The sequence below is a fragment of the Drosophila sechellia genome, chromosome 2R (assembly GCF_004382195.2).
Source record: "Drosophila sechellia strain sech25 chromosome 2R, ASM438219v1, whole genome shotgun sequence".
Classification (NCBI taxonomy): Eukaryota; Metazoa; Arthropoda; class Insecta; order Diptera; family Drosophilidae; genus Drosophila; species Drosophila sechellia.
Window position 1 is genome coordinate 3,929,622 of NC_045950.1, and position 23,397 is coordinate 3,953,018.

Consider the following 23,397-nt stretch of genomic DNA (forward strand, 5'->3'; position numbering starts at 1 on the left):
CTGCGGGGTTACGATTTATATTCACAGCACAATCGGATCTTAAGATCTTGCATTTCGTGCTGCCAGGAGTGATGTGGTGCATAGACAAGCCTATGCATCTGGGAAGCACCCAAATCGTGGTAATTTAAAAGTTCTGTCGACAAATACCTTATTATTTTTATCAAGAGTCAATACAAAGTTACGCGCATAGGTATAAAAATAAATTCCGTCGCCTGGGGTTGCATTTGAAATGCGCCAGGCTCATCTGAGAGATTGAGAGGGTGCCATGTGAGGGATGCCGTTTGGAATGATGATCACTTCGGGTGCAGACATTACCCAACTACTGTGCACTATGGTTGTGATGTGGATGCTCTGCCAGGTAGATGACGTAGACCAAGGGTATGACGACACACAAGGCGAGTATGAAGATCAGCAGACATATCCAAGACAAGTCGCAGTCCGATCCGGACCAGTCGATGGCACTCAAAGAGGGTCCAGGAATGGGACGCACAAGCGGAGCGTGTCTGTCCACCATGTGGTTAAGCAGAGCGGCACTTTCCTCGTAGGGTTGCTCCATATTGGCTGTAGACAAAGTTAAGAAGTCAAGATTTATTACACAATTAAAAGACATTGCTAAAAAGATTTATAAAATATTTAAAACACCTCAGCTTTCAGTTGGTGGAGGTATAGATTTCGCTTTATTTCATAAATTGCCAGCTGCAGAATGTGTTACAGTTTGCAGAGGATACAGAATAGTGCCCATAAATGTAACTTAGTTGTAGGTCATGTAGCGTGGAGTGGCGCTGAACTTGGCGTAGCTCTTGATAACCTTCTTGACAGCTTCGAGGAAATCCTTCTCTGTGGCCACCTTGCGACGCGCCCGAATGGCAAACATGCCCGCTTCCGTACACACTGACCGGATCTCAGCACCAGTCGAGTTGGGACATAGACGCGCCAGCAGATCGAAGCGAATATCTCGCTCCACGGACATGGAGCGGGCGTGAATCTTAAAGATGTGCGAGCGACCGTCCTGGTCAGGCAGGCCGAACTCCACCTTTCGGTCCAGACGGCCGGGACGCATAAGCGCCGGATCCAACGTGTCGGGTCGGTTGGTGGCCATCAGCACCTTGATATTTCCGCGTGGGTCGAAGCCATCCAGTTGGTTAATCAGCTCCAACATGGTGCGCTGCACCTCGTTGTCGCCGCCGGCACCATCGTCGAATCGGGCACCACCGATAGCATCAATTTCGTCAAAGAAGATGAGACAAGCCTTTTTAGAACGCGCCATTTCGAAGAGCTCGCGCACCATACGAGCGCCCTCACCCACGTACTTTTGCACCAGCTCAGAGCCAATGACGCGGATAAAGCAGGCGTCCGTGCGGTTGGCAACGGCGCGGGCACAGAGGGTCTTTCCCGTTCCCGGTGGGCCAAACAATAGCACACCTTTGGGCGGCTCAATACCCAGATTGACGAACTTTTCCGGGTGCAGCAGTGGCGTCTCCACCACCTCGCGCAGCTTTTCGATCTGTTCCTTGCAGCCGCCCACATCGCTGTAGGTGACGTCCGGCTTGTCCTCAACCTGCATCATGGTAACCGTAGGATCAATCTTGGGAGGCAGCGGAATGTGGATCTGGTACTTGTTGCGGTCGACGCCTACACGCATCCCCTCCTCTATGTCAGTGGGGGCCACCGAGTCGGCCAGGTCCACCACGAACTTGGCGAACTGCTTAACATTGATGATATACTTGGGGTCGTCGGAATCCGCGTTGATGATCTTGGTGCATCGGGCAACCTGCAGCGGCTGCTCGTTTTGCAGGATCTGCTTGTCGGCGGCCAAATCCCAGAGCGCTGGTGGCGCCAGACCAGTGTCGCTTTCCTTGATTCCAGTCAGCTCGTTCACCTGCTTCACAGCCTTCTGAATGTCCTCCTCGATGCTCTTGATGGATTTGTGATACTGGCTCTGGCCATAAGTCTTCAGAAGCTCAATGTCGCCTTCGTCGAGGGACTTGATCTCCTTGTCCTCCTTCTCATCGTGCTTCACCTTGCGCTGGTCGTCGCCCAGGTAGTCCGGCATCTTATTCGATTGCAATTGTACGGGTTTTAAGGCAAAAAATGAGTTTATACGATGTTTTCCTTTTGTTTTACGGCGAGAATGACTGAACAATTTGGCATAGAGATGGGAGAAGCACCGCTAGTGCTATCGACTAATCGATACATACTTTCCCAACACTGACTTTAACACTAGCAACTATCGATGTGTAGTCACTTTTAACTTCTTCTGTTAAAATACAAACCTTTAACTTTTCAAAAAAATATTTTACGGTGTTTCAATTTGAAATAAATAAACTTGAAATAAACTTTTTAGTAACTGGAGCTTAAATATTAAACACACAAAATTCTCCAATGCTGTTATATTTCGGATCTTATCTTATGGTTAGTTGAAATTGGTAGATATTTGAATTGAAATAGATAAGAAAATTTGTTATTTTTAAAGTACTAATATTGCTTCAGCAATCCAGTAAACATCACCACAGTAAAATCTTTATCATTGATACACTCTGCACCCTTTACCTTACCTGTATTTTTATTTTTAAATAGAATATAATATACACTCGCACTGAAATCTGCACTGACCTTTCTTCACCAACAGTGAAAGAATTTCAGGAATTTTAAAAACCGCGGCGAATTGTGGGCTATATTTCCCCAACTGCATCTTCTGTACTCACCTTCGTCATTGGGCGCACCCTGGGCTCCCTCGTAGAATTGTCCAGCAGCTCTGCTCGTCGATGGTTTCTCGTGATCCACGGCGCCTGAAGCATTCACCGCCGCCACCAGGAGTCGCTCATCCAGCATTTTGCGCGCATCCTCGAGAGGATTGCGTTCGGGAGCTGGTTCCCGCTCAATATTGTGCCTAGGACTGTTGTTCCCGCTGCGGTGGACCGCAGGAAGGGCTTCGAGTCCCCCGTTGCCCAGCAGGACGTTGTGCACTGTGACCGGAATGCGAATAACCCTATGTGCGTGGATCTCATTTTCGCGGTCGATCTTGTTCAGGCGCTTGATGTCCGCCACAGAGGAGTGAAAGCGCAGGGCCAGCGCCTGGAGTGTGTCTCCCTCTTGGACCTTTACCTCCAGCGTGTTCTCGTAGCGGCCGAGGCGGGCGTGGCCATTGGGCCTCCTGGCCAGAGGAAGCAGATCTTCGAACTCGTCGTCATCGTAGGCGGGACGGGCAAAGATGTCTTCCACGTCGTCGGGGCCGATTTCTTCCTGATTGTGTTGTTGCTGGCGCCTGAAGATGAGGTGAGAACACCGATCACATTCGGATCTCTTGGAAAAAGCAACAGTCGAGTTGGCGCTGACTTACGCATTGCGACGCATTGTTTTCCTGCTTGTCTTGGCGTGATTTCCTGGCCCAGATCTCGGCTGTGTTCCTTCCCTCGGTCAAATCGCACCTCTTTGTTTAGCTCAAGCCAGTTAATTAACGCAATTAGATTATTTACGTGTAAAGTTTGTTCTCAGCAGCAGCCCACGAAGAACAACAACAAAGGGAAAGCTTCGTCACAGATGACCGAAAATATCGATAGTCCTCTGTTAACGAGCGCTGTTAGCCTTAACAGGGTAAACACAGCTGTTTTCGTTTACAAGCTAATTTATATATTTTTTGAGTTCCTAAAATGTCACTATTTGCGTTTCTCAAGAGCCGCACCGCGTTCTGGCTGAGCTTCACCGGCACGACGACGGGACTGGCCTTCTTCGTCAAGTGGGTGCTCTGCTTCTCACACAGAATTCCCTTGTTTTTACTACACATTTCATACCGCCTCACAGGGATCTTATGCAAGGCGGTCAGTTCACCAAAGAAACCAATGAGACCGGCAAGGTGTTCATTGTCACCGGTGCCAACACGGGGATCGGCAAGGAGACGGTGAGAGAGATTGCGAAGCGAGGGGGCACCGTCTACATGGCATGCAGAAACCTAAAGAAATGTGAGGAGGTACGATCTTTATTAAGATAATTTCCTAAAACGCTACTAAATACTTCTCGCATGCAGGCTCGCGAGGAAATCGTGCTGGAAACGAAGAACAAATATGTGTACTGCCGGCAATGTGACCTGGCTTCCCAAGAGTCCATCCGCCACTTTGTTGCTGCGTAAGTCTACTTTAGGCCAAAGTTGTGTTTATTCCGCAATCCATGTCCGCAGCTTTAAGAGGGAACAGGAGCATCTGCACGTACTGATCAACAACGCCGGTGTTATGCGCTGTCCCAGATCTCTCACCTCGGATGGCATCGAACTTCAGCTGGGGGTTAATCACATGGGTCACTTCCTGCTTACCAATTTACTGTTGGGTCTACTCAAGGTATCACACAGTTGTACTAGATCTTAAATATGATTAATAACCATTTTATTCATAGAAATCCTCACCCAGCCGGATTGTAAATGTATCCAGTTTGGCACACACTCGAGGAGAAATAAACACTGGCGATCTGAACAGCGACAAATCCTACGATGAAGGCAAGGCCTACAGCCAGAGCAAGTTGGCCAATGTACTCTTCACAAGGGAGTTGGCCAAAAGATTAGAGGGCACCAACGTAACGGCAAATGCCCTGCATCCAGGTGTGGTGGACACAGAAATCATCAGGCACATGGGTTTCTTCAATAATTTCTTTGCTGGGTTTGTAGAGAAGTGATGACATTAAAACATTTTTAACGAAATATTTATCTTTTCAGACTCTTTGTTAAGCCTTTGTTTTGGCCCTTTGTTAAGACTCCGAGAAATGGTGCTCAGACCTCGTTGTATGTTGCTCTGGATCCCGAGCTAGAAAAGGTGACAGGACAATACTTCAGCGACTGCAAGCTGAAGGAAATGGCGCCGGCTGCCACCGACACCCAAACGGCAAAGTGGCTCTGGGCAGTCAGTGAAAAGTGGACGAAGCCAACGATGATTACAATACAATAGTTCGTATTGTGAAATATGTTTCTGACAATCCCTCTGTTACTTCGCATAAATTTTCAGTTTCTTACAGTATACAAATTTGTCCATTTGTTTCGTTTTAGTTATTTTAACGTGGCCGACTAATAAGAGTTGAAAGCTCAGGGCTTGTATGCGTTCGAACTGACGTACCCCGAAACCGGTTAGGGGCAATTTCTACATCATTTGTTTAAAATAGATGTGTATATCCATTACATTTTAACCCGAGCCTTCGGTCCAAAAGTTTAGGTTCATTTCGGCAGTATGAAACATTTTCGCTCTCGCGAAAGTAAGACGGTTTTCGGCTTCTTGTCGCTATAAGCAATTTTGAATGTGTTCGAATAGTGGTTCTCTGATTAAAGAACACTCATAGAAGCCCGTACTATCAATTTTATCAGTTGTCGTCCGGTAATCGCTGCGGCGATCACTTAAAAACCCGCACAATTTCGCCCGCGGTGGCACTTTGGAATAGACCACGAGAAGGGGCGGACCGCTTAGCCAGTATGGAAATTGTTATAAGGTTTTTGCAAAGCATAGCACCCGTCTTCTTGGTCCACGGGATTGTCGGCATTATCGCCTTCTGCGTGAGGTAAGTGAGGCGCCAATTTAAAATGTAACGCTGAGAAGCGTTATCGACGACGTATGAAAGTGACGACAAAGTACTTATCACCGATTAACATGCATTATTTTAACGCACATCAGGCTGTATATGCAGGGCGGAAAGTTTAGGAAGCAGACTGATGAGACGGGAAAAGTGGCCATCGTTACTGGCGGAAACACGGGTCTTGGCAAGGAGACCGTGATGGAGTTGGCCAGAAGAGGAGCCACCGTTTACATGGCCTGCCGCAGCAAAGAAAAAGGGGAGAGAGCTTGCAGGGAAATCGTCAACGAGACCGGAAACTCCAATGTCTTCTCACGGGAGTGCGACTTGTCGTCCCTGGATTCCATTCGAAATTTTGCAGAGAAGTGAGTCATGCCATTTCGTAGTGCCTTTTTCTTGAACTAACAATTCACTCACAAACAGCTTTAAGAAAGAACAGAGGGAGCTGCACATCCTCATCAACAATGCTGGTGTGTTTTGGGAACCGCATAGATTGACGAAAGAGGGATTCGAAATACACCTGGGTGTAAACCACATCGGACACTTCCTGCTAACCAACCTACTGCTCGAAGTGCTGGAGAGGTCGGCTCCTAGTCGGGTGGTGGTGGTCGCCAGCAGAGCCCACGAACGGGGTCAGATTAAATTGGATGACATCAACAGCTCTGAATTTTACGACGAGGGAGTAGCCTACTGCCAAAGTAAGCTGGCCAATATACTGTTCACCCGCGAATTGGCCAAGCGGCTGGAGGGCACGGGTGTGACGGTCAACGCCCTTAATCCTGGAATAGCAGACACGGAGATAGCCAGGAACATGATCTTCTTCCAAACAAAGTTTGCCCAGTATGTGGTAGAGTGTGTTCTCTTTCAATGCTCTTCTTATACAAATATTAATATATTTGTTTTTCTTTTAGAATCATTTTGAGGCCGCTCCTTTGGGCCATGATGAAGACACCTAAGAACGGGGCCCAGACCACCTTGTATGCTGCCTTGGATCCTGATCTCGAAAAAGTTTCGGGTCAGTACTTCAGCGATTGCGCTCTGGCTCCTGTAGCTCCCGCTGCCCTCGACGACCAGATGGCCCAGTGGTTGTGGGCGCAGTCCGAGAAGTGGGCGGAAATTGCTCTGTAAATGGGCCACTGGAATAGTGTGATTGGGCTAGTCGCCATTAAAGCCACAATTTCACAAAAGCGGTGGTTATTGCAGTACTTACTTAGTACTTAGTATAATAGTATATACTAGATTTAAAGGCTTGTACTAGATAATAAGAACTATTAAAGGATTTGCGAGTCGAGGAACATGATATCCTGTTTCATAATAATATCCTACCTGTTTCATGGACCTTAACTAATTTAGGTTGATTGTAACTTTACAAGTAAAACGTATAGTTAGTCCCGATGTCCCGATGTCAGTCCCGCTGTCAGTCTATTATTTAGATAAATCTATGCAAAAGGGAAATCCTTTGTTGTTGAATCGCAGTGCGCAAAACCACCTATCTGATCAGTTTCCTACTACAGTCAATAAACCCTAATTTTGTATGAAAACAAAAAAAAAAAAACATTTTTAGCGCATGTTAATTATAAACATTTAGTGCTTTAGGATTTCGAGCTCTGAGTTCTGCTTTCAAAAGATACACTTTTGGAGGTGCTAAGAAAGTTATTTTGACCCACGAAATTATACGGTAACTGTGTCCAGCTCCACTGATTATATCCTCCTAATAGTTTGGTCCAGGTGGGTTGTTATTTATGGGTCACGCACTCGCTTATATTTCCTCCAGTTGATATGGTGTACTGCACAAGCGACAATGCTGTAAGGATCACCGTGACAATGTAGTCCATGACGAACTCCCTGTCGCAAGTGATGTCCAGGATGATCATGTTTTGGAGCGGCTTCAGCTTCTGGTGAATTATCAAGGAGGTGTGCTGCGGAGATGTAATTGAGAATGAAGGGAAGGGAAGCCGTCTGCCGAAGCAGATCTCACCTCGTTGTCGAGGACCATTGCGATTAGAAGGCGTGGCCTGACCTTCCTCACATACAAGCCCTGAACGATTACGAACAGTTGCTGAAGCTGTACTTCAGCATCGCGGAATCGATCGGTGCACATGCCCAGGATGAGCACATACAGTATCGGAATGCAGACGGGTCCCAAGCAACCGTCCGCGATGATGTAGATCTTGTTCTCCAGCTCGTCTCCGGCGAACAGACTGCATTCAATGAGCAGTTCGGCGTTGAAGATGCAGGTAAAGATCATCAGGTAAACAGAGGTCGAGAGCCAGGAGACGTTGTCCCTAACATGCTTATGCAGATTGTTGATGCGCAGATGGAGCTCGAAGAGCGGGATCAAGCGCCGATGGTAGCAAAGCTCAATATCCAACCGATTCGCATGGTCCTCGATGAAGCGCTGCAGGAACAGAATAATGGTGTGGTACCAGCTGAGCAGGATCAGTTGGTAAACGAAGTAGCCAGCAAAGCAGTACTCCAACAGCACCCAGTAGAGAAAGATGGAGGAGAGGAAGTAGGGCTTGTACCACAAGGAATCCAGCATGACGGTGAGTATCCACAGCTTAGCCAAGTACACCACTAGCAATGTGGAGTCGCACTTATACTCCATACCGAACTTTTGCTGCAGCGCGCTGGTTATCTGCAGGATCTCGTTAACAGTATTCTTCAGGAACCTGCGATCCCTCTTCAGGTGCAGGAAGATTAGTAGGCGCCGCAGGACACCTATCACGATTCCGAGCACGATGAGACTCATCAGGAAGTTCTGCGCCTTGCTGTCCTGCACCAGTGTCATGTGGATGTATATGCCCAGTCCGAGTACGAAGTACTGTAGATACGGGCTGGCCAGCAGTATCACCTTGAGGACAACCACGATCTTGGACCATATTCGATGGTACTGCGACTCCTCCACTTGATTGGTGCGCTCGTTGTAGTGCAGCTTGAAGAAGTGGAGTCCGCAGGCGATTGCGTAGATGCTCCAGGCACTGCTCTTGAAAAACCACCGATGGAGAACTTGGCTTGGCTTCCTTTGATGCCGGCGGAAGTCGGTCGCGGGCCACATGGCTCCGGGTGAATGTGACCCAGAGCTCATTGGACTACGGGCAGTGTGTTAATCGAATCGAATTCGGGTGTTAGTACTATTCACTTTAACGAAAATTGCCTAATTAAAGTAAAAGGCCCAAACAGAACGAAAGGAGAGATACAAGCCGAAAATAATGAACATGGTATTAAGTAAGTATTGCTCAATCCAAAAATACACCGCACCCATATTATATATATGTTCATATTTACAGAAACGAAGCTGCTGCCCAAAAATTATCATTTCATTTAAGTTATGCAAGAGTATAACATTGAAGACTAACTACTTTCCCTCGTTATCGCAGAAGCTGGTCATTAAATGTAATTTTTACAAATCGATTAAAGTAAAAACAGAGCCTTAAATAAGGTGTTTTTATTGTGATCTTTTCCACCATGATCATTCAAGACGATCTCAAAGCTTAGGTCTGAAACTCATTCTAGTAAGACACTCTAGCGATATCTACATTACACTATGATCGACGGTTATTATGATTCCATCTATACAGCTTACATATCAAACTTTGGCCGGACGATAAAAACTTACGGAAGCATCCGTTTCCCTCGGCGACGCGGCAATCGTAAACCCTCCAACCTTAAACTTAAAACGATGTTTTATACCGGTCCACGTTAATGTTTCAAGTATGGACATTCCGAGATTTTTATATTGCTCGTATAAAGAAATGTGTAAGGGGGCTGGGTCTGGCCAGTCGCCACTTGAAGCTGGTAGCATTCGGAGCGGAAAGATGAGTGCACCCACGGATTACCTGTTCTGCCCGCTGGCATATGGGTCAGCTCTTTCGGCCATCGGAATCTATCTGCTCCGGTGAGTTTTGCCCACTTTCAGTGATGACCCTTTAACCTCAGCCCGTCAGACAATATATGCAGGGAGGTCAGTTCACCACGAAAACGGATGAGACCGGCAGAGTGGCGATTGTGACCGGCTGCAACCAGGGGATTGGCAAGGAGACCGTGCTGGAGCTGGCCCGCAGGGGAGCCACCGTGTACATGGCTTGTCGGGACATGAAGAAGTGCGAGAATGCTCGTCGGGAGATCATCGAAGCGACCAACAACCAGAACATCTTCGCACGCCAATTGGACCTGTGCTCCATGAAGTCCATTAGGAACTTTGCAGCTGGGTAAACACATCCCTATTAACCTCAATGAATATATAAATAAAGGTAATCAATTTAATACTTTTTAGCTTTAAGCGGGAGCAAAACAAGCTCCATATTCTCATCAACAATGCCGGCATTATGGACTGCCCCAAAATGCTGACGGAGGACGGCTTTGAAATGCAAATCGGAGTGAATCATATGGGCCACTTCCTGCTCACACTTCTGCTCCTCGATCTGCTGAAGAGTTCCGCGCCCAGTCGCATTGTGGTCCTGTCCAGCATTGCTCACCGGCTCGGAAGGATTAAGCGTGACGACCTGAACAGCGAAAAGTCCTACGACAGAAAGATGGCCTACTGTCAGAGCAAATTGGCCAACGTCCTCTTCACCAGGGAGTTGGCTAAACGCCTGAACGGAACTGGGGTCACGGTGAATGCCCTACATCCCGGGGTAGTGAACACGGAACTGTTCCGCAATACACCCTTTTTGTGTTCGAGGTTTGGAAAGTAAGTTTGCTAATTGCATCACCGCATCAGCTATTAACTTTCGGTCTGCTTTTAGATTGCTCATAGCTCCTATTATATGGATTTTCATAAAGACGGCTAGGAATGGCGCACAGACGACCCTGTACGCTGCCCTGGATCCCAGTTTGGAAAAAGTATCTGGAAGATACTTCAGCGATTGCAAGCAGAAGCACGTGGGCTCGGCCGCCCAGTTTGATGATGATGCCCAATTCCTATGGGCGGAAAGTGAAAAGTGGACGGGAATTAATATTTGAGCAACTTTATGACACTTTTAACTCTTACCCTGTATTGTCGAAATACATTTAATGGAATAAGCTAAATGAGTTAGGTGTTCTGTTCAGATTTTGTACAAAAACATTTGGCTGGGAGTCTTGAAACCAGTTATCTGAGTAGTCTTAAATAAACTGCTTTAGTAATTGCACAAAAGGTGGCATAACATAGTAATATCATTTTTAATAAACATTTTGTTAACATTAACATCAGTTAACATTAATGACCTGTATGGGGCACCGTTGCCTTGGCGTCACTAGAATCTGAACTATTTGACAATATATAATTTCGGTTTAAGTCATGAGCTGCCTTAGAAGCAGCTGAAAAACTAATCGAAATTAATGGAATAGAAATCATTCCCCTCGATTGCTGCATCCTCGGACTCCGTTTAGCTGAGTAATGGGTATCTGACAGTCGAGAAACTCGACTTTATCATCTTCTGTTGCTTATAGCATTAGGTATTAATTTAAATTAGACTTGCAGATAGTTATTAAGCTTTTCATGCATTTGCTCGACTTGCAATGATACAAACTAGAAGCAAAAAGCTCTCACCAAACCCAAACATATTTCGTTCTCTTCTCGCAGTTTCGAATCGAACTCATCGTGAGTAAGCGTTTTGTGGCTGTCGTGTATTTTGGAGCAGATAGCGTACATTTCGTATAAAAGGCAGCTCCAAACGGACGGGCAAGTGAAACGAACATTAACGGCGGCAAGATCTACACTGTATCCAAACAAAATGGGCTGCCTTACCAATTGTTTGTTCTGCCCCCTCATTTTTTGGCCGTCCATCATCGGATTGGCTGCCTACTTGCTGAGGTATTTGCATGAATATGGTATTTCTACTGCAGAATAATGAGTAATAAGCTCGTGAATTGCGGTCTGTGTTGAAATAGAGTGATAGCAATCAATGAATTTCAGAAAATACATGCAGGGCGGTCAGTTCATCAAGCAGACCGATGAGACCGGCAAGGTGTTCATTGTCACCGGCGCCAACACGGGCATTGGCAAGGAGACGGTCCTGGAGATTGCCAAGCGAGGAGGCACCGTGTACATGGCATGCCGGGATATGAACCGGTGCGAGAAGGCGCGCCAGGATATTATCAGGGAGACAAATAACCAGAACATATTCTCTCGGGAACTGGACTTGAGTTCGATGGAATCCATTCGCAAATTCGCTGCTGGGTAAGGGCAAAGATGACAGATCGATTAAGGCGTTACTGATTTCCCTCGCTTATTAGATTCAAGAAAGAGCAGGATAAGCTCCATGTCCTGATCAACAATGCAGGAGTTATGCACTGTCCCAAAACTCTGACCAAGGATGGCTTCGAAATGCAGTTGGGAGTAAACCATATGGGACACTTTCTGCTCACCCACTTGCTGCTGGACGTGTTAAAGGTATTTTGGGTATTCAGGACTTTCTTAGCACCTTGTTAACCAAACTCCCTGCTTACCCTCCCTAGAAAACTGCACCCAGTCGCATCGTGAACGTATCCAGCCTGGCGCACACCCATGGTTCTATTAACACTGCCGATCTAAACAGTGAAAAGTCGTACAGCAGAATCGGTGCCTATAGTCAGAGCAAGCTGGCCAACGTCCTGTTCACCCGGGAACTGGCCAAGCGCCTGGAGGGAACGGGGGTCACAACCAACTCCCTACATCCCGGTGCCGTGGACACGGAGCTGCAGAGGAATTGGAAGTTCCTGGAAAACCCCTTTGCACAGTAAGATAGAAGACACAAGTGGGCACTACTTGAGTTTGGTATTAACTCGTTTCCCTTAGGCTACTGGTCAAGCCCCTCCTGTGGGTGCTCTTCAAAACCCCTCGCAATGGAGCGCAGACCACTCTCTACGCAGCCCTAGATCCTGCACTAAAGGATGTTTCCGGGCTCTACTTTAGCGACTGCCGGCCCAAGGAAGTGTCTGCAGCTGCCCAGGACGACAAGACTGGAAAGTTCCTCTGGGCGGAGAGCGAGAAGTGGACCGGCGTGAATTCAACCAAAGTTGATTAAGTTTATCCCTCGCCATTTCATAATTTATTATTTAATAATTTATCATAATGAAGACTAATGCAAACTGTAACAATTTATGTTGAAATTCTTACGGAGTGCGAATTCTACAAGCTAAAAATAAAGAAATGCTCCTAAAAAAGCTTTAAATTACCTAAAATTTGTATTTTGAGATCAACATTTTTAGATTTCTGTATTCTGTGTTAGGTAAAATTATCAAATTTTTTTTATAGAAGTGATGAAACAAATAGGACGATTCATGCTTTATTTTTGTAACGGCTATTCTGAAAGTAGGAGGGTATACCAAACTATTTGAAAAGTATGCAACAGAAGGAATTAGTTAGATCGCTATATCTCGACGTTCATACGGACGGATATGACTAGATGGATCGACTTGACTAGTGCTGCTGATCAAGACTATATATACTTTATTTTATATGTTACATACTGTTCAGCGAACCTAGTATACCCTTTTACTCCACGCTTAATATATCCATTAAATAAATAGAAACATCAATGGAATTGCTTTTATTTGTCTGAATGTTTTCCACTATCATAACAAATTATTGAGAATTCAAAAAAATTCGTTTTCTCTTTACCTTCGTTAGGAAACTCTCTTACGACGTTCTCGATTTCGTCAGGTTCTCACTGAGAATTAGCGATAATATATGTTTGTGCTGAGGTAGCTGTGCTCAGTAGTATATTAACAGCTGTGCTGTTCGTACCAGAACGCACTTAACGATTGAAATAAGATCTGACAACACCCTCTGACACAAGGAATTGTGCAAAGATATTCAAAATGTGCATTTTCATCGATTGTTTATTGAGCCCCTTGATTGTGTGGCCAGCTATTATCGGCGTGGGCATCTACTTCTTGAAGTGAGTTGCGTTAATTTGTTCATGTAAATTTGAAATACATATACCACTGTGCCTACGAATCCATGACTCGCAAATATGCTTCCCGGGTAATAGATAACAGCTTTTCAGGTAATTCCTATTGATAATTCCAGGGAGTACATGCAAGGTGGAAAGTTTACGAAGGACACCGATGAGACCGGAAAGGTATTCATTGTGACCGGTGCCAACACGGGCATTGGCAAGGAGACGGCTCTGGAGATAGCCAGACGTGGGGGAACTGTGTACTTGGCTTGCAGGAATATGAACCGGTGCGAGAAGGCGCGCAAGGACATCATCAAGGAGACAAATAACCAGAATATATTCTCTCGAGAGCTGGACCTAAGTTCCCTGGACTCCATTCGCAAATTTGTTGATGGGTAAGCTTAATCCCTGTAAGATTTAAAAACTATCGATTCTATCAATCAGCTTCAAGAAGGAGCAACCCAAGCTTCACGTCCTGATCAATAATGCCGGTGTGATGCGCTGTCCCAAGACCCTGACCAAGGATGGCTACGAACTGCAGTTGGGAGTAAATCATATTGGTCACTTTTTGCTGACTAACTTGCTGCTCGACGTGCTCAAGGTAAGTGTGCTATATAATAGTCAAGTGCGTCAGATAATGGTCTTAAAAAAATGTCAGAACTCGGCTCCCAGTCGCATTGTCGTTGTGTCCAGTCTGGCACATGCGCGTGGCTCCATTAACGTGGCCGACCTGAACAGCGAGAAGTCGTATGATGAGGGCCTAGCCTACAGCCAGAGCAAGTTGGCCAACGTCCTGTTCACCCGGGAATTGGCCAAGCGCCTGGAGGGCAGCGGAGTCACAGTAAATGCCCTTCACCCTGGTGTTGTGGACACTGAACTGGCGCGGAACTGGGCCTTCTTCCAGACAAACCTTGTGAAGTAAGTGATGGATAGGTGAATTAGAACCTTCCCAGTAATACCTGTTCCATCTCCTAGGTTCTTTTTGAAGCCAATGATTTGGCCGCTATTAAAGACACCGAAAAGTGGAGCACAGACCTCGATCTATGCTGCTTTGGATCCGGAACTGAAGAACATCTCTGGCCTGTACTTCAGTGACTGCAAACCAAAGCCTGTGGCTCCTGGTGCCTTGGACGATAAGGTTGCCAAGTTCCTGTGGGCCGAGAGCGAGAAATGGACTGGCTTAGATAAGCTGGAAGCTAATAAGTAAAGAAGAGCGAGTAGTGTTAGAACAAGCCGTTTATTATACTTTAATACTAGATGCTGTTTCACGAACGGATTAATAAATAAATACATATTTCTCTAGCTTTCATAAAGCATATTTCATATTTCTCATAAGTCGATTAGTATGCCTGTTGGCTAATTAGTTTCCAATTCAGTTGGCTTTCTGCTCAGTTGCTCCCGCCGTGATGAACACTCTGGAGTGGAGCACATGGGTTGTGGGCTCCCTCTTCTCTTGCGCATTGTTTACGGTGTTGACGTATGTGTACTGCATATAGAAGCCCAGAATGACGTCTGCTAATCCGGGCAACTCGTCTGCCGGGGTAAACTGTAGCCGCAAAAGCACCTTGTTGCCCTTCCGCCAGACGATAAACTTGGGCTCCTCAGTGGACAGCTGCACGTCCTCGTCGAACTCTTTGGAGTCATCGCGCTGGTTCAGAACGAACTCGCTCTCCAACGGAACTATTTCGGCATTGGATACATCAATCACATCTCGTTTTACCTCCCGTGTTGAGTTCTGACGCGACAGTGTGATGCCCACTGCTTTTAGAAGTGGGGACGAAGAAATGGGTTCTTCTTTCGCAACACGAGTGGCCTCTGTTGACAGCTGCGGATCGTCAGGAGGAGATGCAGTCAACAGTCGAATTGTCATATCGTATATAGTCGGATTCGTGAGCTTCAGCAAAATGGCGTTGCTTTTTCCAGCCACCAGTGGCTGCTCGCAGCGCACCATCACCACTTCAGGGACATGGTAGCTGGCGAAGTGCTGGATGCGGTACTTTATCGATGTGGGATGGTACTCCGGTTTGATTAGATTGTGCTCACACTGGCGGCAACGGAGCGACCGCTTGATCCACAGCGATCTGCGCTGGGGATAAAGACTCCCAACGGCCGTGGGCTGGTCCGCCGGCTGGCTATGTCGCTGAGTGATGGTTGTTACATTCCGCAAATTCAAAGGTTCCGTAAAAATGTTCTCCGGCAGGCCCTCCACCTCCGCCGTGGCCTCTGCCGGCGCTATCACGGCTTTAGCCTTGGGAGCCTTGTCGTTCCAGCCGATCTGGCGGCGAATAAGTGAGACGGTTAGTCCAGTGCGATCCGTCAGACTGGGAAACTTGTGCTGCTTGGGTGCCTTGCGCCGCATGAACTCCAGTTTCTCCTGCTTCTCCTGCAGCACCACCGCCTGGAAGTACTCGACCAGAGCATTGAATCGCGCCTGGTATAAGCACTCGTTATCCGGCCAGGTGCCCGTGGCCACGCCTTGGTCGGGAATGCCCACATCTCGCGTTGTCCATCGGCAGGACAAGCACGACAAATAGTACATCTTCTTTGTGGTGGGCACCGCAGAGGGCTTGCTGCTCGCCGGAACTGGGGGCGAGGCTTCGCCCTTTGACTCGCCATCCTTTGGTTCCTTCGCCTCCTCTGACTTGCGCACCACCGGAACGGTGGATGCTCTGGCGGAAAGGGTGTGCTGGCAGCAGGGACAGTCGAAGCAGTTCGCACAGCAGTTTTTCTTGTGACGCGCCTCTGTTGAGGGAATGTTTTCCAGGCAGTTGGAGCAGAAGTGCGACTCGATCTCGTGCGTCACGCAGAAGCCACAGCGCAGCTTGGGGCAGTGGCGGCAGAAGAACAGCATGTTGATCGGGTTCAGTATGCCGCAGGAGCACGCATACTTAACGGGACTCGGTTGCATGAAGCTCATCTTGGCGACGCTAGTTTTCTCCTGGTTTCTTAGTAAATTTGGGAATTTCTCCTCTTCTTGCAGTAATGACGACAGCTGTTATATCGATACGTCGATGACTCGATTATATTTAGTCATCGATGGTCGTACTAATGCTGGGCAGCACTGGTGGATTGGCGCTTATTAATTTATGAAATGGATTAGTACTTTTTATAGTCTGATGGTTAAAAAGTATCTTAACCTAACCTAACTAACCAGAAATGGATCGTACAAGCCACTATATTTATCGCGCTCATTTTTTAGAAAAGTTTTAATCCTTAATCCATAAAAGTAGCACAATTTTCAAAAATATCTTATCTATGGATTACGCATCACCTCATTTCGATCTTTAAAATTCCGGCTTGGAGACGAATATTTAGGTACTGTACACGGTATATACTTTCTGTCTAGATTATTTTATAATTGATGAAGAAATGTTTTGGGTTTTAAAAAGATATGTGCTAAATAAAATAGGATTATAAATTAATGTGGAGTATAACGTGCAACTTCACAATTTGATGATCAACAACGCAAATCAAACTTAATAGGATTCCCAAGGACAGCAAATATGTTTTTGCTTTACAAATATTTTATTTTGAACGATCACATCATCGGGAAAAGTTTATTCTACGTCATATAAGTAGCAACAATGCTATTCTGAGTTCATTAAATCACCTAAGTGGTCAATTAGCACCAAATTGCCAAACTAAATATCTACACACTTTACGGTTCATATAATTCTTTACGGCGCTTTTCATTCAAAAGTGGGGGCGTTACTAGCGAAAGCGTTTACAAGATGCTAAAATTTTAAATACTTATGCACTTATCGAGGATATGGTGAAATAAAATAATTTGCGGACTAATACAACTTTATACTTCGACTTGTGAGTCGTTATGTTTTCTTTCAATAAATTAATTTTGAAATCAGGACTCTCATTCCGTTTTAAAGCCAGTTGATATATGTTTTCAATATTTTGGATATTTTTATTCAGTAGCTTTGCGTATATAAATATAATGTGGTCAGACATGCGACCGCGTATAAAATAGATAAACGTATAGGTATAAGGTACTTTTTGGTGTGGGAGCCACGCGACTAATGCTAATGCTAAGCCTATGCTATCATCCTCAGTCTGTAGTCTCAGTCCCGGCAGGAGGAGAGCAGGGGAAGCCCCTCTAGCCGAAGAAGTTGGGCACGAAGAGCTTCTTGCGCTTGGTCTTGGTCTGCCGGACGCGCACGATGGGAGTGAACTTGACATTGTGGGGCAAGGAGCCACTGTCGGAGGCGGAGACGCCCTCGCGGCGGGTATATCCGGCACTGGAGGCCACCGGGGCGATGTACCCGTCGTCCACGTAGTAGTAGCCCGGGCTCAGCTTCTTGAGCCGGTTGTCCGTCAGCGGTTTCCCGTAGGTTAGGGCGTACGAGGAGCCGCCATAGCTGTCATAGCGATCCGTGTCGTAGTTCTCGTAGCTATCCAGGTCGTAGTAGGTGGGCTTGGCTTCGGACACTTTGCAGATGATGATGCTGATCAGCAGGCAGATCCACGAGTACAATTGCTGAAGAGGAGGAGGAGGAGGAGGGATGGGTGAGCTGGATTCTCAGTGGAACTTTGCTACAATGATGCTTACCTTAAGATCCATTGTGCTGGGCTTAGTTCGGTTATAACTGGTTGTGATTTGGTAAGTCCTGGTTGGGCTGCTGTGGGTTATCCTTTGATTTCTTGCTGGCTGCTCTGATTGCTTTGAACGTCTGGCGAGTTCTGTATGCTCTGGTGTGAAGAACCCTTGCCTTATATACGCACCGGCCACCACATTCGCACCCAAATGTGAAAATTTGCTTTCGGGCCGAGCCGATGCTCCAGCTGTGACGCAAGTCCGGAGGAAACGCAGCGACATTTTAGGCGTAAGCTGAAGTGTCCAAACTCTCTTCGGTTGTCGGCCGGGGTTTTGTTTTAAGCATGCGCGGTGGCTGTGACTTGAACCCGTTCTCGGCTCCATGGGATTGGGCGAAGACAAAGGCTCTAATTGCCGGGTGCACTGTTTCGCTTAGCGGGTATCCAGTTTGGTTCGGAAAAGTTTTTACAATGCGGAATGATACGCTCCCCCGGAATTCTGCCATTGTCTGCGACTATTTTGTTTTGATTCGGATCAATTAAACTTATTAATCTAGATTTCGTCGCTGGGCGACGCTCTGAAATCGGCGTGCGATCGAACGAAAGTAATTAGGCGCTTTTGGCACTCTGCTCGCGGCTGGAAAGGTTTGCGGCGCACGGAGCGTATGAGTAATATGTGTGTGCCAGGCGCTGTGGTCGCCGGGTGGTAATTTTTGTGTGGTCACACGGTAAGTCTAAATCCAGACCTCGAGTGTCGTTGTAACGAAACCGGGTTATTTTATTATTTTACCATAAATCAGCATAGACACCCAAATGGGACGGTGTCTAACAATACAGATCAGCCTTTATAAATATCCAACCGCAGTGGCTCATGCGGCGCCTAATCAATTTGTCGTGAAAATTTGGCCGGCTGACTCAGGAAGTGTTAAACACTGCGATTTTCTAGAAGTAATACAAAGCAATTAACAAACAAACTCGACCCGCGACTGCGGAATGCGCTTTGAATTTGAATCAGACTTCAAAAAAAGGGGCATGACTTCGGCTCTTGGGGGCTGCATTCGAAGAAGTGATGAATCAGATGCCAACTAGACGTCTGTAACCCATAGTTGTTGGCCAGACGGGTGATTCGGGAATGGACTTAAGTTGCGAACCAGACCAATTCGCGCTTCATTATCGCCGGCTGTTTCGAAAAGATTCGGCTGTAAATATAAACCCGCTAATTGTATAAATTTATACAATTATATAAATATAAATCGCTGGCCGCCGCTGGGGGCAATAACAAAATTCAGTTGTTTTCCACAACTTCGCGGTTTTTCATGCCATCCAACTGGGGGTAAATATTTTTGCACGCCCAAACCGTCGTCAACAACAACAGAAAGGTGCGAGATTTGCCCGCGATAAAGGAAACATAAACATCCAGTTGAATTTAGATCGCATTACGTGTACGCACGATTGGCTGCACCGGAGCCAAGCGCAGCGGCTTCTGCCTCTTGATTGAGAGCTCCGGAGGAGGCCTGCTGGCTTTTGTCACACCCTTGCTGGACTCCAAGCCGAAAGACGGTGCAAAATTTCGAACGCCTCGGCTAATTTCCGCAAGAAGTGCGACAAACTTCTGCACTTCAAGTCGCCGTCTCCAAGTGGCTAGTGGCTATCTGCTGCTTAGAAAATTTCCTCGGACTTGATTTCTTTGTTAGCCGAATGTGCGAACGTAAATAGCTAAATTTGCACCCTGCAATATTTGAGTATTTACAGTGGCACATTGTCCGCCAATTCAATTCACTTTTACCGATTTTGCCCTGGTGCGAGCTACTATTAACAAAGGGCTATGGAAATTTTATGTCTGCCACCTAGGGGATCAGTGGATCTTCCGATTTGTTGATGTTTTTCGGGAAGTGTGAGACCACCAGCCAAATCGGTTGCTTTCAGTCCCAATATAAGTCCAAAATGATTAGACCCATGTATTGATAAATCGGTTTGGTCATCTATTAAATCGGTTCAACGGGCTCTGCAAAAAACATGTCTAAGTGGAGCACGTTCCCGCTGGTTTTATGATGAAGGTGCTCGGTTTATTGGCAACCGATCAACCAAATCGAAAACAAACATTGCCGGCCGTGCAAAATTCTTGATATCCTAACCGAAAAGTCAAACAATTGGAGGAGAAACAAGGGAGTCGGACTGGCAAGGTGTGCAAATATTTGGCTGGCAAGCGATGGTACATATTTACCGAGAAAGGCAAACAGTAGGGATCACATTTGTCATGGCTGGTTGGCTTCGGCCGCACGATCGATCTGTTAATCTATCCTGGCTGCTCCACCGCGGACTGGAGCACATTGCGCAGGCCGGAAGAGGAGATTCCGCTTGTAACTGGCCTTGGGCAACCCCCGTTTGCCAATAAGCACTAAGGGAACCGGCGACTTCCTTGTTGACAATAATAGTTTGAAGAGATACTCGAATGCGCTAGCGTAAGCCTCCTATTAGCACATAATGTGTGAAAGGCAGCCCACTCTCTCCTCAAGGGCTGCTCTTGGAGCGCTCGAAAAAACGGGTGCCGCTTTCATCTCGCCTAAATGCCAGGACACGCTACTCCGGCGAGTGCGTCACTGGCGATTTAACACTCAATTAAGATGTGGCAGGCGAGTCGCCCAGCTGCAATTAATTGCTCATTATCGGCACATCTAATGAACCGTCGACTGCGCCACGTTTGCTGTTTGGGAACGTTTTTGAAACGTGTTTTGGGCAAACATGTGTTCACATCACAAGACCATCGTATAATTTCGTCTCCATTCACTACGTGACTTATGATAGCTTATACTGGCTAAGACTAGGACACTATTTCTTGAGCAGCAAGTAACCCTTGGGCTTCAGTTTGCTGCGGATGAGGCGCTGTTTCTCGGACTCGGCAGTCTCCTTAAGGCGTTGATGTCGCTGCTTGGCGAACTCCAGCTCCCCACTTAGCTCCACGATCCTGGAGGCGATCTCTTGCTGCTTGAGCAGACGCCTCTTCTGGTTGGCCTACAAATGGAAATGTGAATGATCAGGCCGTTTCTTGAGGACATTCAGAGGTATACTTACACCCAGCGGCGTGGGCCTACCATCTAAGTACGTGTAGTCGGGCAGGTTGGTGAGCGGGCCAAAGGCATTTGGGTTTTCCGGCAAACCCTTGGCTGCACGCCACTTCTGATCAATGGCACGGGTGGCAGTAAGAGCAATGCTTCGCTGAGCTGCGAAAGTACAGAGTGCGGATGAATTACAAGAGGCTTACAACAGATTGCGAATTGCTTACCTGTAATTGTGGCGGAGCTGGCCAAGCAGATCCTTGTTATTTTCAGCATTATTTATCGAAAACTAAACAACAGTGGTTGTGAAAAAACGTAGTTCACATAACCAAACAGCTGAATGCAGGGTTGTCACCATTAGGTAAATGAGCCTAACAACACTTGAGTGGTATGGTTTTTGGTATTTTGTTATCGAAAACGCAGGCGTTTGGGGTTTTCATTTCGCTAAAACGCGTTAGTCATTTGATAGTGAAAAAATTAATTAACAAAATAATTTAAAGTGATTTGGGTCAGATCTGAATTAAGCTATGGCCACGAAAACAAATACCATCGAGCGCAACGGCCACTCGGCCAAAAGCTCCACACTGCGGGAAATTTGCGCGCGCGCCATCACAAAATCGGAGTGGGAGGACAAGGTGAGCAAAGTTTCCGGCGCTGAATCTAGCATGCTAATCCAATCCTTCGCATCTCCCGCAGGAGGAGTTCCTGGACGTCATCTACTGGTCGCGCCAGGTGTTCGGCATCTTTCTGGGCGTCATCTGGGGCATTGTTCCGCTGAAGGGCTTTCTGGGCCTCGTACTGTGAGTAGAGCCACCTTTAACCTATAAATAGCCGGAGTCACTTCACCTGATCCATCCAATACCCCCCCAGATTCGCCGGCATCAGCTGCGGGATCGTCTACCTGTACGCCATCAACTTTCAGAACGTGGACGAAGAAGCCTACGGAGGAGTTTGGGAGCTGATCAAGGAGGGGTTCATGACGTCGTTCGCCGGATTCCTGGTCACGTGGATCATCTTCTACACGGGCCTGCACTACGACGCCATAATGGCGGCGAAAGGATCTTAATAACACTCCCCAGCAATACCGGATTCCAGGAGCCAGGTCCACACCATGCCACTCTCCACATAAGCCAGCAGCTCCTCTCGTTTTGTCCCCTTTGTACTCGCTGTAGATTGTTAAACTTTTAGCCAATTACGTTCATGTCAATGCATTTCTGCTGTGGCCGATTGTCCCAAATCTTTCCGTGAAAGATCCTTTGGCCAGCGGTCTTAGTTGAGAACAGAAGATTCTATATGTATTTGAGTGTCCGAAATGCAGAATACGATGAATCAACTTTTGGCGTTTTATTAAAAAATATTGGTCTACGGTTATAAGGTAGCTGACAGATGAGCGACGGATTTTAATCCTAGTATTCCATGGCCACGGCCCCCGAGCCGTTGTGCCCTGCCCCGTTCTGCGCCACTGCCTCCTTCTCGTGCTGAAACTTATCCGGCAGCTGGCCGCTTTGCAGGATCTGCGATAGACGCTCCACCTCTGCCAGCGAGCTGGCCCGCTTGATGGCCTCGCGGATGCGCTGCATGTCCTGCGGATTGGCCAGTCGTCCGCCTTCCGATCCCTTTACCTTGCCATTCCCCGCCTCTGCAGCTATGGCGGCTGCGGCGCTCATCTTGGACTTTCGGCTAATCTCCTTTAGCACGTCCTTGCCCTGCTTGGTGCGGAAGAACTCCTGCGCCGCCTGGCGGTCCTTCTGCTTGATCTTCCTGAAGTCGAGCAGCCGCAGCTGCGGGAACTTGTAGGCCATGTACTCGCGGTAGTTGGGCTTCGTGGATACCGGGTTGATGAGCAGGCAGATGGCTTCCAGCTTGGTGAATCCGGCCAGGGGCTCCAAATCGCTCAGCTCCTGCAGGTTGTTGCCAGTGAGAATGATGGAGCCCAGGTTGGGCACTGCCTCCTCCAGCCCTTCACTGATGCGCAGGATGCGGTTGTTGTTCAGCAGCAGGCACTTGAGGCGCGGCAGATGCGGCAGGTTGTCCAGCTTGCGCAGATCGTTGTCGGACAGGTCGATGGTATCAAACTGGTCCAGAGTGGCTCCCAGGTTCTCGATTTGTGGAATCTTGTAGCCGCGCAAATCCAGCTCGCGCTCCCGGCATGGGTTTATGTATTGCATCGACTGGTTTATCAGCTCCGGCGTTAGTTTCACCATCTTGGCAGTTGTAGTTTGTAGTGCTCACGTTTGGTCTTTACTCGGTCTTTTTGTACTCTTTTGAAGTTTATTTTCCGAAATGCAGAAAAACAATTCGCTGCCGACGCGAGTTGGTGATGAACAAGTTTGCTATCGCAAGCAATGCCGGTATCGCTATCGATAATTCTAGTGGTAACAGTGTTT

The 23,397-nt window shown here is 47.2% G+C and overlaps 13 protein-coding genes across 17 annotated transcripts; 6 read left to right on the forward strand and 7 right to left on the reverse strand.

Moving 5' to 3' along the window:
• Position 1: 1 nt before the first annotated feature.
• LOC6608028 (lysM and putative peptidoglycan-binding domain-containing protein 3) lies at positions 2-3,512 on the reverse strand. Its single transcript, XM_002032740.2, has 3 exons — positions 3,341-3,512; positions 2,706-3,265; positions 2-561 (listed from the first exon to the last, which is right to left on the reverse strand). Exons 1-3 carry the CDS (start codon positions 3,352-3,354, stop codon positions 320-322), a joined length of 816 nt encoding a protein of 271 aa, XP_002032776.1. The 5' UTR covers positions 3,355-3,512; the 3' UTR covers positions 2-319.
• Positions 649-2,153, reverse strand: LOC116800675 (26S proteasome regulatory subunit 7). The gene has a single exon (XM_032716970.1). The coding sequence runs from the start codon at positions 2,051-2,053 to the stop codon at positions 752-754; it is 1,302 nt and encodes a 433-aa protein (XP_032572861.1). The 5' UTR covers positions 2,054-2,153; the 3' UTR covers positions 649-751.
• A 70-nt stretch (positions 3,513-3,582) lies between the features above and the next one.
• Positions 3,583-5,325, forward strand: LOC6608029 (retinol dehydrogenase 12). Of its 2 annotated transcripts, none has more exons than XM_032716971.1 (7): positions 3,583-3,736; positions 3,802-3,967; positions 4,025-4,122; positions 4,175-4,331; positions 4,387-4,646; positions 4,703-4,930; positions 4,989-5,325. In XM_032716971.1, the coding sequence occupies exons 1-7, from the start codon at positions 3,651-3,653 to the stop codon at positions 5,059-5,061; spliced, it is 1,068 nt and encodes a 355-aa protein (XP_032572862.1). In that variant the 5' UTR covers positions 3,583-3,650; the 3' UTR covers positions 5,062-5,325. The 2 variants fall into 2 exon arrangements, with proteins under 2 accessions (XP_032572862.1, XP_002032777.2); XM_002032741.2 differs by having other exon boundaries at positions 3,584-3,736; positions 5,030-5,325.
• Positions 5,326-5,358: 33 nt separating this feature from the next.
• Positions 5,359-6,864, forward strand: LOC6608030 (retinol dehydrogenase 12). Of its 2 annotated transcripts, none has more exons than XM_032716976.1 (4): positions 5,359-5,532; positions 5,646-5,909; positions 5,968-6,396; positions 6,456-6,864. In XM_032716976.1, the coding sequence occupies exons 1-4, from the start codon at positions 5,447-5,449 to the stop codon at positions 6,670-6,672; spliced, it is 996 nt and encodes a 331-aa protein (XP_032572867.1). In that variant the 5' UTR covers positions 5,359-5,446; the 3' UTR covers positions 6,673-6,864. The 2 variants fall into 2 exon arrangements, with proteins under 2 accessions (XP_032572867.1, XP_002032778.1); XM_002032742.2 differs by having other exon boundaries at positions 5,968-6,384.
• A 94-nt stretch (positions 6,865-6,958) lies between these two features.
• Positions 6,959-8,910, reverse strand: LOC6608031 (uncharacterized protein CG1339). The gene is made up of 2 exons (XM_002032743.2): positions 7,523-8,910; positions 6,959-7,463 (listed from the first exon to the last, which is right to left on the reverse strand). The coding sequence occupies exons 1-2, from the start codon at positions 8,630-8,632 to the stop codon at positions 7,281-7,283; spliced, it is 1,293 nt and encodes a 430-aa protein (XP_002032779.2). The 5' UTR covers positions 8,633-8,910; the 3' UTR covers positions 6,959-7,280.
• Positions 8,911-9,302: 392 nt separating this feature from the next.
• Positions 9,303-10,575, forward strand: LOC6608032 (retinol dehydrogenase 12). Its single transcript, XM_002032744.2, has 4 exons — positions 9,303-9,442; positions 9,492-9,755; positions 9,821-10,237; positions 10,293-10,575. The coding sequence occupies exons 1-4, from the start codon at positions 9,363-9,365 to the stop codon at positions 10,507-10,509; spliced, it is 978 nt and encodes a 325-aa protein (XP_002032780.1). The 5' UTR covers positions 9,303-9,362; the 3' UTR covers positions 10,510-10,575.
• Positions 10,576-11,205: 630 nt separating this feature from the next.
• LOC6608033 (retinol dehydrogenase 12) lies at positions 11,206-12,645 on the forward strand. Its single transcript, XM_002032745.2, has 5 exons — positions 11,206-11,341; positions 11,444-11,707; positions 11,764-11,920; positions 11,986-12,245; positions 12,305-12,645. The coding sequence occupies exons 1-5, from the start codon at positions 11,262-11,264 to the stop codon at positions 12,531-12,533; spliced, it is 990 nt and encodes a 329-aa protein (XP_002032781.2). The 5' UTR covers positions 11,206-11,261; the 3' UTR covers positions 12,534-12,645.
• A 589-nt stretch (positions 12,646-13,234) lies between these two features.
• Positions 13,235-14,711, forward strand: LOC6608034 (retinol dehydrogenase 14). 3 transcript variants are annotated; one of them, XM_002032746.2, is made up of 5 exons: positions 13,235-13,409; positions 13,541-13,804; positions 13,854-14,010; positions 14,068-14,327; positions 14,385-14,711. In XM_002032746.2, the coding sequence occupies exons 1-5, from the start codon at positions 13,330-13,332 to the stop codon at positions 14,614-14,616; spliced, it is 993 nt and encodes a 330-aa protein (XP_002032782.1). In that variant the 5' UTR covers positions 13,235-13,329; the 3' UTR covers positions 14,617-14,711. The 3 variants fall into 3 exon arrangements, with proteins under 3 accessions (XP_002032782.1, XP_032571664.1, XP_032571665.1); XM_032715773.1 differs by lacking the exon at positions 13,235-13,409 and having other exon boundaries at positions 13,712-13,804; positions 13,861-14,010; XM_032715774.1 differs by lacking the exon at positions 13,235-13,409 and having other exon boundaries at positions 13,719-13,804; positions 13,864-14,010.
• LOC6608035 (dynactin subunit 4) lies at positions 14,628-16,406 on the reverse strand. Its single transcript, XM_002032747.2, has one exon. The coding sequence runs from the start codon at positions 16,324-16,326 to the stop codon at positions 14,782-14,784; it is 1,545 nt and encodes a 514-aa protein (XP_002032783.1). The 5' UTR covers positions 16,327-16,406; the 3' UTR covers positions 14,628-14,781.
• A 903-nt stretch (positions 16,407-17,309) lies between these two features.
• LOC6608036 lies at positions 17,310-18,144 on the reverse strand. Its single transcript, XM_002032748.2, has 2 exons — positions 17,971-18,144; positions 17,310-17,898 (listed from the first exon to the last, which is right to left on the reverse strand). Exons 1-2 carry the CDS (start codon positions 17,980-17,982, stop codon positions 17,518-17,520), a joined length of 393 nt encoding a protein of 130 aa, XP_002032784.1. The 5' UTR covers positions 17,983-18,144; the 3' UTR covers positions 17,310-17,517.
• Positions 18,145-20,699: 2,555 nt separating this feature from the next.
• Positions 20,700-21,372, reverse strand: LOC6608037 (39S ribosomal protein L52, mitochondrial). Its single transcript, XM_002032749.2, has 3 exons — positions 21,238-21,372; positions 21,027-21,175; positions 20,700-20,966 (listed from the first exon to the last, which is right to left on the reverse strand). The coding sequence occupies exons 1-3, from the start codon at positions 21,284-21,286 to the stop codon at positions 20,784-20,786; spliced, it is 381 nt and encodes a 126-aa protein (XP_002032785.1). The 5' UTR covers positions 21,287-21,372; the 3' UTR covers positions 20,700-20,783.
• An 88-nt stretch (positions 21,373-21,460) lies between these two features.
• Positions 21,461-22,343, forward strand: LOC6608038 (uncharacterized protein RAB5IF homolog). The gene is made up of 3 exons (XM_002032750.2): positions 21,461-21,645; positions 21,707-21,810; positions 21,881-22,343. The coding sequence occupies exons 1-3, from the start codon at positions 21,538-21,540 to the stop codon at positions 22,074-22,076; spliced, it is 408 nt and encodes a 135-aa protein (XP_002032786.1). The 5' UTR covers positions 21,461-21,537; the 3' UTR covers positions 22,077-22,343.
• Positions 22,340-23,344, reverse strand: LOC6608039 (probable U2 small nuclear ribonucleoprotein A'). The gene has a single exon (XM_002032751.2). The coding sequence runs from the start codon at positions 23,212-23,214 to the stop codon at positions 22,417-22,419; it is 798 nt and encodes a 265-aa protein (XP_002032787.1). The 5' UTR covers positions 23,215-23,344; the 3' UTR covers positions 22,340-22,416.
• Between the last annotated feature and the right edge of the window lie 53 nt (positions 23,345-23,397).

What these genes read in the sequence shown, in the direction of transcription:
- LOC116800675 (XM_032716970.1), bottom strand. Translation starts at nt 2,053, where the DNA reads ATGCCGGACTACCTGGGCGACGACCAGCGCAAGGTGAAGCACGATGAG.
- LOC6608028 (XM_002032740.2), bottom strand. An exon ending in GGGTGCGCCCAATGACGAAG is followed by an intron (nt 562 to 2,705) that starts GTGAGTACAGAA and finishes CTTTGTCTACAG; the next exon opens with CCAATATGGAGCAACCCTAC.
- LOC6608029 (XM_032716971.1), top strand. Translation starts at nt 3,651, where the DNA reads ATGTCACTATTTGCGTTTCTCAAGAGCCGCACCGCGTTCTGGCTGAGC. An exon ending in GGACTGGCCTTCTTCGTCAA is followed by an intron (nt 3,737 to 3,801) that starts GTGGGTGCTCTG and finishes ACCGCCTCACAG; the next exon opens with GGATCTTATGCAAGGCGGTC. An exon ending in TTCAATAATTTCTTTGCTGG is followed by an intron (nt 4,647 to 4,702) that starts GTTTGTAGAGAA and finishes TTATCTTTTCAG; the next exon opens with ACTCTTTGTTAAGCCTTTGT.
- LOC6608030 (XM_032716976.1), top strand. Translation starts at nt 5,447, where the DNA reads ATGGAAATTGTTATAAGGTTTTTGCAAAGCATAGCACCCGTCTTCTTG. An exon ending in ATTATCGCCTTCTGCGTGAG is followed by an intron (nt 5,533 to 5,645) that starts GTAAGTGAGGCG and finishes AACGCACATCAG; the next exon opens with GCTGTATATGCAGGGCGGAA. An exon ending in ATTCGAAATTTTGCAGAGAA is followed by an intron (nt 5,910 to 5,967) that starts GTGAGTCATGCC and finishes ACTCACAAACAG; the next exon opens with CTTTAAGAAAGAACAGAGGG.
- LOC6608031 (XM_002032743.2), bottom strand. Translation starts at nt 8,632, where the DNA reads ATGAGCTCTGGGTCACATTCACCCGGAGCCATGTGGCCCGCGACCGAC. An exon ending in CAATGGTCCTCGACAACGAG is followed by an intron (nt 7,464 to 7,522) that starts GTGAGATCTGCT and finishes ACATCTCCGCAG; the next exon opens with CACACCTCCTTGATAATTCA.
- LOC6608032 (XM_002032744.2), top strand. Translation starts at nt 9,363, where the DNA reads ATGAGTGCACCCACGGATTACCTGTTCTGCCCGCTGGCATATGGGTCA. An exon ending in ATCGGAATCTATCTGCTCCG is followed by an intron (nt 9,443 to 9,491) that starts GTGAGTTTTGCC and finishes TCAGCCCGTCAG; the next exon opens with ACAATATATGCAGGGAGGTC. An exon ending in TTGTGTTCGAGGTTTGGAAA is followed by an intron (nt 10,238 to 10,292) that starts GTAAGTTTGCTA and finishes GTCTGCTTTTAG; the next exon opens with ATTGCTCATAGCTCCTATTA.
- LOC6608033 (XM_002032745.2), top strand. Translation starts at nt 11,262, where the DNA reads ATGGGCTGCCTTACCAATTGTTTGTTCTGCCCCCTCATTTTTTGGCCG. An exon ending in ATTCGCAAATTCGCTGCTGG is followed by an intron (nt 11,708 to 11,763) that starts GTAAGGGCAAAG and finishes CTCGCTTATTAG; the next exon opens with ATTCAAGAAAGAGCAGGATA. An exon ending in CTGGAAAACCCCTTTGCACA is followed by an intron (nt 12,246 to 12,304) that starts GTAAGATAGAAG and finishes CGTTTCCCTTAG; the next exon opens with GCTACTGGTCAAGCCCCTCC.
- LOC6608034 (XM_002032746.2), top strand. Translation starts at nt 13,330, where the DNA reads ATGTGCATTTTCATCGATTGTTTATTGAGCCCCTTGATTGTGTGGCCA. An exon ending in GTGGGCATCTACTTCTTGAA is followed by an intron (nt 13,410 to 13,540) that starts GTGAGTTGCGTT and finishes TGATAATTCCAG; the next exon opens with GGAGTACATGCAAGGTGGAA. An exon ending in ATTCGCAAATTTGTTGATGG is followed by an intron (nt 13,805 to 13,853) that starts GTAAGCTTAATC and finishes TCTATCAATCAG; the next exon opens with CTTCAAGAAGGAGCAACCCA.
- LOC6608035 (XM_002032747.2), bottom strand. Translation starts at nt 16,326, where the DNA reads ATGAGCTTCATGCAACCGAGTCCCGTTAAGTATGCGTGCTCCTGCGGC.
- LOC6608037 (XM_002032749.2), bottom strand. Translation starts at nt 21,286, where the DNA reads ATGCTGAAAATAACAAGGATCTGCTTGGCCAGCTCCGCCACAATTACA. An exon ending in CAGCTCCGCCACAATTACAG is followed by an intron (nt 21,176 to 21,237) that starts GTAAGCAATTCG and finishes GTACTTTCGCAG; the next exon opens with CTCAGCGAAGCATTGCTCTT. An exon ending in GTAGGCCCACGCCGCTGGGT is followed by an intron (nt 20,967 to 21,026) that starts GTAAGTATACCT and finishes TTCCATTTGTAG; the next exon opens with GCCAACCAGAAGAGGCGTCT.
- LOC6608038 (XM_002032750.2), top strand. Translation starts at nt 21,538, where the DNA reads ATGGCCACGAAAACAAATACCATCGAGCGCAACGGCCACTCGGCCAAA. An exon ending in AATCGGAGTGGGAGGACAAG is followed by an intron (nt 21,646 to 21,706) that starts GTGAGCAAAGTT and finishes CATCTCCCGCAG; the next exon opens with GAGGAGTTCCTGGACGTCAT. An exon ending in GGCTTTCTGGGCCTCGTACT is followed by an intron (nt 21,811 to 21,880) that starts GTGAGTAGAGCC and finishes ATACCCCCCCAG; the next exon opens with ATTCGCCGGCATCAGCTGCG.
- LOC6608039 (XM_002032751.2), bottom strand. Translation starts at nt 23,214, where the DNA reads ATGGTGAAACTAACGCCGGAGCTGATAAACCAGTCGATGCAATACATA.